Genomic DNA, 12,500 nt, shown 5'->3' with positions numbered 1-12,500 from the left:
TCGTGCAATTTTGGTCTGAAATCATACTTGTGATTTCAAATCGAACTCACGCTTCCCGATAGGAAAACCACTTCGAGCAACCATTTGATTTTCCATCGAGCAAGTGCGAAGTACGTCAGACCCCACCTGATGTATTTGACGTCAATTCGTCTTCTTTTGCGGGAAATCACTACACAACAGGCTCGTCCAAACCATAGTTAATCGAGGGACTGGTTATGAAACCTTAGAACTTTCAAAAGCGAGAACAATGTTGTTGCAATGGATGTTGAATTGACCGTGACCCTGCACAATCTTTTCAATCTTTTGTTTTCGCTTCGCACGGGCTCGCAAATTAGTTGCGCATAATTTAATCAAAGGATTTGATTGGTTACCTTCTCAAAAAAATGGTGTGTTTTGTGCAGGGTAAAGGCCAAAAATACGGACAAAAACCTGAAACAAAGGAACTTGTCCAGTTTCATAACCATCTCCATGCATTTTAAACTATGTCCAAACGCAGCAGTTTCGTAGCTGAACGCACGCGCAAGCGCCAAAACAAGTTTACTAACTCATTTTACCGGTTTAAATTTAATTTATTCTTCGTTGGCGCTGGACGGCGGCACACTCAAAGAGACCAACGGTTGCTCGCAGTGGTTTCTCTCTCAGGAAGCGAAGGAGAAACCAACTGCTCGCAGGGTAACTCGCGCTGTGCGCTCGTTCGATTTTTGAAATCAGACGTATGAATTCAGACCAAATTGCACTTCACTCAGTTCAATTACCATTAGGCTGATTTAGCAACAGAACGGGAACGTCAGTGGCGACGGCGCGCGCAGAAAAAACACCAATGAGATTTCAGAATAGAATAGACTCCTAACTTTTCTTCTCTATTCTAAATTCTCATTGGTAGTTTTGCTGCGCGCGACGTCGCCAGTGACGTTCCCGTTCTGTTGCTAAATCAGCCTATTTTTATTTAACGACAACGCGAGCGCACAACTGTGACCCTTTCAGTCTCTGTTTTTACTCAGAAATCGCTCGTACCAATTTATTTTTAGGATACTTCGCCTACATTGTACGACTTGAACGAGATGGCCTAACCGCGAGAAATTTACGATTTTGCAAAGTTATGTTTTGAGGTGACGTTTTCGTCGACGTCGCCGTCGCCGTCGTCGTAGATCGTAAAGACCCTAATCTTCTATAAGGCTCATCTCTCATTTTCAGAGGAAGAAAGTTATTAACTTACAATAGCCGCCATGTTGGTTTTCAAATTGTCATGCAAATTAGCCATGTGTTATGCTGGGGGGCAAACATTGGAATAAAAGCAAATTGCGGAAAATCGGCTCGTCGAAATATTGAATTAACATTGCTAAAAGTACATTTTAGAATTTAGAATTAAGTACCTTTTATAATAATTTGATATCTTTTGATTGCCTCCGATATTTTGACAGTCTACTTTGTTATCTGCTCATTTTTCACTAAACAAAACATCGAAGTAACTTAAGCATTCGATTTTACTAATTAGGTGATAAACATTTAATGAACGTGAAACGAATCATCTGTGTGGCTAAGATGTTTGTGATAATCTCTCGAACTTGTGTTGTTTGCCCCCTCAGAAATGTGTAGCTAATTTGCATGATAAAGGCAAGTCCAACATGGCGGCTATCGTGAATAAGGTCTATTGCAACACTTCATGTGGACTTATCTGGTATGGTTTCTTCACGTGCTGGAAGCTCGAACATCTAACTCCATGTGCTTGAACTGTTACACCAGTTTGCGTTCTAGTTCTTTATGGAGAATTGATACCATTTTCTGTAAGATGGGTTATGGGTTTTTCCGCCCCTTCGCGATCAAGCTCCCCCATCCTCTCTTTAATTAAAGCTAACTACTTAGAACATCAAAGGAGGGCTTGAATAAAACAGCAAACGCAAAAGGGGGCAGGCATGGGAAAAAGTGAAAAAGATTAAAATGGATTGCAATAGACCATTTTACAGTTGTAGCTAAGTTACCTGGCCTACGAATGGAAGCGAGGCTGCCGGTGATCCTGTTTTGATACAAACCTCCGTGCTTTTGTAATGTTAATACGGACTAATTAGAATTACAACAGCACAATTTGCATGATAAAAGCAGTCGGGGCTGTATCAATGCAAGGTCACCGGCAGCCTCGCAGCCATTCATAGGCTAGGTCGCACAGCAAACAACTGTAAAATGGCCTATTGGAGTTTTGGAAAACTGTTCAGCCCAACAGATTTTCAAAGTTTATCTCTATCATTTTGTAACTTAACTTCCGCATGCTCGACAGACGTCTTTTGTCACGAAGCTTTGATTTATGTTGTTGAAAAGTAATTTGTGGATTGACATTAACTTGCATAGCGAGAAGGGGTGAGTAACCCGGTAAAAGTATACAAAATGAACTCGGCAGAACTGCCGTGACACAGCCCCTTTTAAACAAGGAGATAAATAACATGAAGAAAAAAAAAAAAACAACCACCAAATCTGGGAAAGCTCTTCCTTTTGTGATTTAGATTTTCCCCTTTTCTTCAATACAAACAAATTTGTTTTATTACCTGTTTATTATCCGAGGAGTATTATTGTCTGGGCATGCTCTTACACATCTTTTTGCGTTCATTTCAGTTGAGAGTTGCAAAGAAAGCTGCCGAAGCTATCTATAGGAAACACGGCACACGTTTCCAATACGGATCATCAGCATACTTGCTTTGTAAGGAGTTGAATGATTGTTTTATTACCGACTACTTAAGAGCGGTTTTCAATTTGAGGGTCGTAAAACAAATACCAAAGTAATTACTTCGACCAATCGCAGCAGTTGCAAACAGCGCAATGAACCAATCAAAATTCGTAGCAATTCCGTGTAACTTGCTCAAAGCGCGGGAAAAATCGCGCGAGCAAGTTGCGATTGTTTTTTGCTCTCCATTTCATTGGTTGATAAACTGGCGAGAGATCGAGATTTTTAAACTAATCAGAAAACGCAGCAAATGCGATCACGTAATTTCTTTGCGACAGTCATTTGAAAACTGCTCTATCACCAAAGACCCAAAAAAACTGAGGCCGCACGCTCGAAATATGGAGTCGAGGGAGTGCGTGCGCATTCCGTCGAGTTGTCTGTTTTTCTTTTCGTTCCGCGCTCCATGAACTAGGCCACGAAAATGGGACTGCTCTTAGTCTACTCTAACAATATGTTCCTGGCTTTTGGGTCGCCATCTTGTCTTGTTGTTTTGGCTTGCGTACTCCAGCCAGCCCCTAATGCTGTTGGCTAAAGTCTAGTAATAGTTCATGCCTGCCTCCTCTTCAAAGCGAGTCTAAGTGCGAAGAATTAGTTTCATTCATATGTAAAGTAGAACTAATTACCATCACAAAAACTTCGCACTTAGACTCACTTTGAAAAGGAGGCAGACATGAACTCGGAAATAGCCTATTGATCCTATGCTGAACAGCTCAAAGGGTGGTGATCCTACAGGTTAGGGGTTGGAATAGCGGCTGATAGTGCTCTTTCGTACAAATAGCCTTGTTGCAGACTTTTGTTACAGACTTTATGCGCAAAGAGGTAGGTAGGCAGGTAGAGGCGGAGGTGAAAATATGTGCGCCGTTGTGTTTTTGGGTGTTTCTTAGTTTCATAGCTACTGTAAACTGGTGTGATGTGACGTCATTCGTCCATTAGACGGGCGAGAGCACTGTTCCTGGCTGGATGACGTTGGTAACTGGATAGCTAAAATGATGCGAACAATGACTGGATATAAATAGGGGTTATCTTTGGCGTCTTGTAAACAACTCGTACACAACGAGTAAGGACCAAGAGGGTAACCATTTTCCAAGGTCATTGAGAAGTGGCAAGCTCTTTCAATAATTGTTTTATTTGTGTCAGATGCGGCGTCTGGAGGGTCAGAAGACTGGACATACGGCAGTCTTGGCGTCAAATATTCATTCTCAGTCGAGTTGCGTGACACAGGCCGATACGGTTTCCTACTTCCGCCTGAACAAATAATCCCTACGGGAGAGGAGACGTTTGAGGGCTTGAAAGCTTTAGTCGACGCAATGAAAGTGTAGCTGACTCGTTGATTGACAAATGAGAAACTTAAAATGAGCTCATGGTCAGAAATAAAATGTGCTAGAATCAAGTAGAATTTGCGTGCTTTGGATCTTTTTTTCACAGCCAAAAAGCACTGGTTTTAAAGTGCTACAACGACCAAAAACTAATAATTCTTTTTCTTTGCATTTTAAAACTAAGTTCACTGAACACTAAGTGACCCAAGCTTTAAATTCTGACTTTAAAAAGACACCTGTTTATTTTAACTTGGATTTTGTCATTTATTGGTCCGCCATTACAAACTTTAAAATCTTGAAAGAGCTGGGTCGAGGAGAAAATGACGTCAAAGATTCACTGGTTTAGAATGCAATGCGTGTGTACGCACCTGAATTAATATGCAGCACGGGAGTTTCGGGCTTTCAGACTTTCTAAACTAGTGTTTTGCATATATAATAAGTTGCGTTTACACGCTGAAATTTTCAGCTCGTGAGCAAGTGAGGTCACTTTTCCCTAGTTCCAACCCTCTGAGGTCCAATCGGTCAGTTTTGAACGTGAGTAATGGCGGACCGTAAAATTCAAACCTCGCACTCAAGATAAACAGATTTTAGATAAAAATCAAAGCTCAGAATTTTGCCAGTGAGGTGTTGAGTGAACACGCTTTCCAAATCTGAAGAAAAAAGAAAATGATGCTTTGATCACAGTAGCACTTTAAATTTCTTGGGAAAATGGCAAACATCTGAAAAATCTGGGACAAACGGGAGACTGGGAACAAAAGTCAGGCCGCCCTTTTCGTGCTTGTAACAGTGATTTGTTCTGCTCCCCACTAAAGAACCTTTTACTTTCGTAGGCTACGTAATCCGTTTGAGAGACTGTCCCTTCCTTCTGATAGCTTTTGACAATTCAATGTGTTCAAGTGAAGCTATGATCCTCGCAGTTATGAACGCAATTTTTGCAATTGCGTAGAGAAGCCTGAAAATTTCACGACTTCAACGGGGTTTGAACCCGTGACCTCGCGATCCCGGTGCGACGCTCTAACCAACTGTGCTGTGAAGCCACTGACGTTGGGAGCTGGTCATTTGTGGTTTTTGGAAATTTATGGTTGTAGATGTATTGCTTGTAACAGTTTCGACTCTAACATTGTTTGGTTAATAAAGATGAGTTGACTTTCCAGGGCCGTAGCCAGAAAAAAAAACTATGACTGAGGCAATGTCCATGGTTAAATTCTCTTCGTAGGTATTTTATGATGAGTACAATTTAAAGGCAATACTGGAATCACGCTTTATTGAAATCATGCAAAAATGACTGAGGCTATAGCTAGTGCCTCGGTTTGCATCATACTGGCTACGGCCCCGCTTTCAAACAAACAAACAAGCAAACAAACTTCAAAAGACACCAATTACCGGACATTCAAAATACAATTATTTAAATTTCATGTTTAAAACCATAGCCTTGATTCCTTCAAAGGCTTCCTTTGCTGTGGGCTTTATTAGCTGTGTGGGCAACATGAAGCCATACTTTCCGGTGTCTCTCAATTCCATCGAAAACGCGTACTTCACATTTAAATGGCCATAGACATAATCTTTGGTTGTGCCCGACTCGATATCTGTAAATATAAGACGGATACCATCAGTATGCATAATTTTGAAATATACTCAAAACTCACCACCAAGCCTCTTTTGCACAAAATTTTCACATCTGGACATGCAATACTGTTCGGACGTGTGCTTCTTTACAAGTTTGTTCCTTTTGGACTTAGCTCATGAAAAAATTTGTTTGATTTTCGAATTCGAGGCTTGGTGGTGAAAATAGCTAGTCAAACGTCATCACGCATAAAGGCTATTGCGTTTCGCAAAAAAAAAGAAACCCTCTTGTTTGATTTTGGTATATTTTCCCTCTCTTGGTGGTTCGTAACTAATCTCGAGAGACACAGATAATGCTGCAATAAACAATTGCTGCAATGAACAAATGGAGCTAAATGAAAGATCGTTTGTTTTCGACCACCAACATGGTGGCGATGACGTAACGTGAAAACCACATTGCTATTCAGTGCACACTGATAGTGAGTACTTTCTCAAGAGGAGAGAGATTGGGAGGGGGGGGGGGGGGGGAAGAGAGATTTGGGGGAGGGAGAGAGAGAAAGAAAGATGGGGGTGGGGAGTTCAAATTAGAGATGTAGAAAGAGTGATGCCAGCTCCACTCCCTGGAATCTCCAAGCATTCACAAATTCATCCATACAAAGAACAGAGTTAACTGAATAGAGTGTAATGTGAAGTGCTCGATTTCTATCCCATATGAACCATGTAAGCGTTAGCCCTACTGATGGAAATGGGCCCACACAAGGACAGAGAAAAACTCTGACCAGGGTGGGAATTGAACCCACTACCTTCGGGTTAGATCTCCGCCGCTCTACCGACTGAGCTACTAGGTCAGACGGGAGCAGGTCGTGGGAACTGAAGATGTTAAAGTCACGGCAATGAACATGTACAAGTACAAGGAAAGGTTACGTTTATACAAACGTTGGCCGTGTAGCAATTATATTTTAAACAGTTAACTGAATAGAGTGAAGTGCTCGATTTCTATCCCATATGAACCATGTGAGCGTTAGCCCTACTGATAGAAATGGGCCCACACAAGGACAGGTATGGGATAGAAATCGAGCACTTCACATTACACTCTATTCAGTTAACTCTGTTTAAAATATAAGTGCTACACAAATTAATTTACTTGTTCTTTATAATATACGTGCTTTGTCAACTATCCTCTGTTAATTCATTCTTTTGTTAATTACCTTCAAATAATTTCCTACCAATAACTTTTATCTTAGGGGTCTGATTTCAAATGCTGAGGCAATTTTATTTTCCATGTGTTTGCAACATTCAGACACTTACATATGACACGAGATGCTTGTCCAAATGTATAATTCGCATGGTAACCTCCTTGAGTTTTAATTGCTTTGACCATTGCCTTTGCAGCATGTATCTAAGAAAAGAAAAAAGGAAATATTTCGTGAATGACATATTATAATAATATTAATGTGTCCCACAAGTGCTGAAATACCGGAAGGTTGAAACCCATGAGTAGGAAAACATCGCAGTCATCTTAATTGCTTGACCATAGAAAAAATATGTTTATTGATGCCAAATCAGGTCAACGTTTGCAGACGGAAATGTTTAATGTACTTTGCTTCTCCAAAAAAAAAAAACTCTTGCCTTCCTAAAAAGAAGAACTTTTGGTATCGGATTGGTTGAAACGAGTTGTATTAATTCCTTTAACTTTCTATATATGGTATATTCCATTTAATTTACGTCCTCCTGGAGATGACTGACAAACATGGCGCCCGATAAAGCAATGTTTGTCCGGCAAGAGGTAAGCTTGCATCAAATTCTAAATCAAATTTTTAACAGGACTAGTTAAAATCGAAGACAGCTTTTGTTTACTTTTTTCTCTGCTTTGATAGCATTGAAAATTCATTATCGTTTCAATTGGAAGCTTGGAGGACAACATAGTTTCGCAATGTGCTCGTCTTGCCATGTGGTACTGTAAGAATGTACTGTTTTCCAGGTCTTAGGATATACAAATAGTAGTATGCTTTTTTCAATTTTTTTTTCATTGTCACTTTCCGGCTTATTAGGGTTTTCATACAGCCAACGAACCAATCAATCAATCAATCAATCAATCAATCGATCGATCACAAGTTAGATTTTCAGTAGTTAGAAAGTTGGTCGCGTGGTCAAACGGACGAAGAGCCAGCTAGCCAGACAGACAGACCAGTTGACTGAATAACTGACAGACTGACGGACGCACATTCTCGTCACCAGAGCCTTGGATCGACACAAGCCTTTGGAAAACTCTATGTAGAAGAACATGCACCGTAGGGTTGTTATAGCCAAAAATTGGCTATTTGGAACCTTACGGCGCCTGCTCTCTCCTCGTGCTAGCATGAATGCACCAATTAGAGACGCCAATTGGAGAAAACCAACGAGAAGACACTTCGTGTCATGGTTCCCCAGAGCTCTTCTCTCCCTCAATTAAGAGAACAGTTCTGGGGTCGAGATTGACGGACACACAGAGAGACAGACAGATAAACTGACGAACGGACAGAGGGAAAGAGCCAGACTAGGAGACAAATGGACTGAATTACTGAAGGACATACGGCCAGCAGATGGACATACAGAGAGACAGACAGCAGGCACACAGTCAGGGAGACAGATGGACGGTATGAAGCTCGTGTGGACAGAAAGACGTTGACTGAATGAAAGACAAATGATAGACCGACGGAGGGAGGGACGAACTGACAAACAAAGTGGAAGACAAAAAGACAATCAGACGACTGACATTTTAGTCACCCTCAAAGAGACCCTTGTGAATATCCCATAATATTCTTAAAAAATTCTTACTTAATGAAATTGAGCGGCGTCATGATCAGATAGTTCTGAGTACGACTCTAAATCATACCATATCTTCTTGATCCTCCGGCGGATCCCTTGTGTATCCCCATGGGAACAGGATCATTTGCCCGTAAGAATGAATGTCAAGGTAACCAGCCAAACGATGTTGTTGTGACTCAAGGAACCTTGCCACGCTCTGGACTTCCGGTTCTGACATGGCGGCTCCTCCATGATAAGTTGGGCTACATGGGTCACTGCTGGCCCCAGTTTCTGACAATAACGATTTTCTTTATTAAATTTACTTTCGTTACCTAATTGTATACCAAGAATTCAGATGAGCTTTGATTGTTATGTTTCATTTAATGTCGGAAAATGGACAGTAAAAGTTGACGTTTCGGTGATAGGCGTTGGTTAAAGGAAGCTTCGTTGGTATGGCGTCGTGTTCCTTTTGTTTTAAAGGGGGTATGTCACACAAAATGATGCAATTTGATGACAGCCAAAATGCCTAAAAAATAGAATGAAACATTGCAGTAACCACCTAATACTGTTGAACAACATAAACGAAATACAACTATAGGAAAGAGAAGCTCGGATGGACACAAATGGACAATTTTGAAACGGATTGCATTTGAGTGATCTTGAAAAAAGTCGGCCAAACGTTTTTCAAGTTTATGGCAAATTGCCTGAATAGAGATCGTTTTTGTTCAGAATTATCTTGTTTTTAATGTAACGATAGTTTTATCAGTAAAGGAATTCCACATTGCTACTGATTTATCGAGATTTAAACTCAGGATTAATTAGAGATTTCCCCTAAACACCCTAAAATAGTGTGACACAGCCTCTTTAATAAAGCTGTAAAACGTCATGCATATGATTCTAATGGAATTTGCGATTGCATCGAATTGCACTGTTTCTGTTTACGAGTGCAGCCGGTGGTTTAAATGTATACAATGATCACAGTTTTTGGGCGTACACATAAAGCCACAACATGCCTTATCGTAATAATTAGAACACAGACGCCAATGCTATCAAACACGTTTGGTCTTGGTCTGATTGGTTGCATTCTATCGCGAAACTTATTTCGTTTGAGGTGGTTAACCTACATTGTTGAGCAACAGAGAAGCTGGAGCCATGGATGGCAACGGAAGTGGTCTTGCACTTAAGAACAGTGGGCTTGGCCGAAAAGATTTCGAGAAAATTGTTTCCATGTGAGAAATTGATGATTAATGATAATGATAAGAAAACGGATGCGATGCTGTCAACACAAGTTAAGGCTTTTATTAGATACCGAAGTTTTCATAAATGTCACAAGCTGAAAATGCAACTCTTTCAGTGATAGCAAAAGCTAGCAAACTTAAGATAATTAGACTACAAGCATTCCCTCTTTCGATTCGCCGCTCAGATTTTCCGCGGTCCCTTTCCTTGCCCAGGTCTTTTTTGCGCTGTACGCTCGCCGAACTAAGTGGCGAAAGAGGCAATGCTCGTGGTCTAAACTTAAGACGAATTGGGGGAAAAGTTCAAACTCACCTCCCCAGTGGAAACTCCAAATTCGATTTAGATCTGTTCCCACACATTTAGAACCAGGGTTTACACCTCTGTTTTTTCGCCACATACGATCCTATTCATGACAAAGTACAACATTGGTCTTCTTAGAGAATTTGTTAATTGAGCGATTAAGGTCACTGCTTCGCTCGTTCTCCTTTCATCTTAAATACCTCATTTGTTTCTCCCTCGTGCTTCTTTCTTTCGTCTATCGCGCTTTATTTGCTTCTCCCATGGACATTAACTCGTTTTTCGATTCCCTCGAACAAATCAACAAGTAGCTTGGCTTATTCCACCTGTAAAGGCCACAGCGCGCTAGGTGTAAATGCGTGTCACAAGTTCTTCGTTAAAGAGAGTTTTCTTTCTTTCTTTTTTTCGTTACGTATGACCTCATCGTTTGCTTCCTCGTGCCTCAATCTTTTCTCTCTCGTGCTCCATTAATTTCTGTTTTGGACTACACCCATTCCTTTCTCTGACTTAACACATTGCTACCCATCTCTTCGTCGAACATAGGTCGTATCTCTTCAATTATGTTTGATTCCTGAGCAATGCAGTCTCTTAATTGTTTCAGTTTAAGTTCTTCCTACCTTTTTCCAAGTGTAGACGTATCCATCGACGTTAAAAACTGGCAAGATAGCAAAATCCACTTTCCTAATTATCCTCTGCAATGCAACGTCGTCTGAATCATTGGCTATCAGCTAGAGAGAAAACATATCTTTGTATGTGGTGATAATCACCCATTCTATATAAAATTTAAAATTTTGAAATCTTGGAAAATAAAGAGCTTTAGAATCTGCATGTAGTTCTTAGAAATCAAATCCGTAATTCCGCCAATAAATTTAGGTGGAATCCTCAATCCAAGACTGCTTCGTGCTATTCTTACTTGAGATGGGTTAAAATATCACTGAAGAATAACCATTCATATATTCTCCACTCAGAATAGAACTTTTTCAAAATATGTGAACCTACCACAAAAATAAGGAATCAAAGAAATTAGCAAAAAAATCCATACTTGATCAATGAGGAACAAACACGTTGCGTGTGAGATCCATTCCCTAGCGTGGATTCCACAGTTGATGAACATCAAAGGCTTTGGGTTTAGACGCTCTGCTTGGATCTGAAAGAAACCGTGAAGAAAATGCCCCCAGTCATTTCACTATTGAATTTCCTTGGGGGTGTTTATACTATTCAAAGCTCTTTATTACCGTTTAATTTGTATTACTTTACCAAGTTTATTGGACCACAAAAAGAAAAAGGAATAAAGAAAAATAAGCTAAACAATACAGGCACGCTTGAGACTCCAAACAAGAAGATCACGGAGGTAAGTGAACGAGAAGATCTCGAAAACATGGCAGTGTGTCTGTTAGCATAGATGACTTCCTAACAACCCAAAATGAATGAGAAAAGAAGAAAAATATTACGTTCACTTTTCAGTAGGAGCAAATTGTAAAATAGTTGAGACCTGCCAATCATTAATGATCGCATAAACTTTCCCTTTTGAGTATCTCTCACCTTAAGGACGTAAAGTTCTCTCCCTTGAATGGACTTTCCGATTGCTGATAACTGGCATCTCTCCTTGCAGTTATCAGCTTTATTTTGAAGCCAGGAGAAGATCTTAAGCAGAAAGAAATGAGTTCTGAGGAAAAATATGAAAATCTTTTCGCAGTTTAAAAGATAATAGAAGTTAACAAAGAACCGTAGGAGGCATTTTGAATAATTTTTGCGGAAAAACTTTGAAACGCACTGATTCCATGAAAATGGCACTCTCCGAAACGTTCGAATCAGTCTCTTATTTCTCCTTCCTAGGAACAAACAGCATTTTCCGGCATTTGGAGGTGTTTTGGAGCAAAAACGTCCAAACCCACTGGTCTTATTCATAAAGAAATTCGCACTGAGATTAAAAAAAAAGCCTTTATGAAACGTTCGTATAAGAATTTTAATGGGAAGAATTTTTTTGAACAATTGTGTTCGTGTTTCCCACGGCAGGCTATTCCTCTTAGTGTTCAAGCAGACCATTTTCAGCTGAACGCTACTACAAATGTCAGCTATCTAGGTATGATTGATCCACGAACCGGCCAGAGTTTAGGCAACCTCAGCTGTAGTCTATTGTTGTATCCATACCTCTTCCAGCGAATGATATTTATCAAACCATGCGTGCGGTCCTCGGCCTCTGTTCGATTCACCATTTTGTTCGTCAATAAATGAGTGCAAGTCAGCCATTTGAATTTTGAACTTGATATCGTGGGTCAACAACTGTTGCGTGATGTTGTCGTATATGTTCCCTGGTGAAATACGGATATCTACAGGTTTTCCTTTGCGTGTTAATTGTTTCCAAAAGTCCACCTATAAATTAGAAATAAGTATGACCTCTCACTGTGGGCCCTTTGCGTAATAGCTGCCTACTGACCCCTTTGCATGACCGTGTCACTTGACCTTGTCAATCATAAAAAGTGGTCGTGGTTCAAAATAGATGCCAGAAGTGGAAAGTTCTTAATTTTAAAGCGATTTGGAAGTTTGAAAAATGCAAAACAATTTTGTGCTGGATGGCAAAGCTTGCC

General features: G+C 40.3%; 2 protein-coding genes across 2 annotated transcripts in view; one reads left to right on the top strand and one right to left on the bottom strand.

The window, feature by feature from the left end:
- The window catches only part of LOC138057124 (carboxypeptidase B-like), a 16,444-nt gene extending 12,341 nt beyond the window's left edge, over positions 1-4,103 (top strand). The window contains exons 9-10 of the mRNA XM_068903182.1: positions 2,605-2,689; positions 3,851-4,103. Of these exons, the coding sequence (XP_068759283.1) occupies positions 2,605-2,689; positions 3,851-4,032 (267 nt within the window). The 3' untranslated portion in view covers positions 4,033-4,103. The remainder of the gene's footprint in view (positions 1-2,604; positions 2,690-3,850) is intronic.
- A 1,322-nt stretch (positions 4,104-5,425) lies between these two features.
- The window catches only part of LOC138057123 (carboxypeptidase B2-like), a 13,436-nt gene continuing 6,361 nt past the window's right edge, over positions 5,426-12,500 (bottom strand). The window contains exons 4-11 of the mRNA XM_068903181.1: positions 12,064-12,285; positions 11,455-11,556; positions 10,955-11,059; positions 10,530-10,640; positions 9,928-10,018; positions 8,468-8,670; positions 6,901-6,991; positions 5,426-5,615 (exon numbers count right to left, since the gene is read on the bottom strand). Coding sequence (XP_068759282.1) covers positions 5,431-5,615; positions 6,901-6,991; positions 8,468-8,670; positions 9,928-10,018; positions 10,530-10,640; positions 10,955-11,059; positions 11,455-11,556; positions 12,064-12,285 — 1,110 coding nt within the window. The 3' untranslated portion in view covers positions 5,426-5,430. The remainder of the gene's footprint in view (positions 5,616-6,900; positions 6,992-8,467; positions 8,671-9,927; positions 10,019-10,529; positions 10,641-10,954; positions 11,060-11,454; positions 11,557-12,063; positions 12,286-12,500) is intronic.

Source organism: Montipora capricornis, chromosome 7, assembly GCF_036669925.1.
Source record: "Montipora capricornis isolate CH-2021 chromosome 7, ASM3666992v2, whole genome shotgun sequence".
NCBI classification, from domain to species: domain Eukaryota; kingdom Metazoa; phylum Cnidaria; class Anthozoa; order Scleractinia; family Acroporidae; genus Montipora; species Montipora capricornis.
Note: the sequence above shows the minus strand (reverse complement) of the source record. Positions and strands in the feature narration are given on the sequence as shown.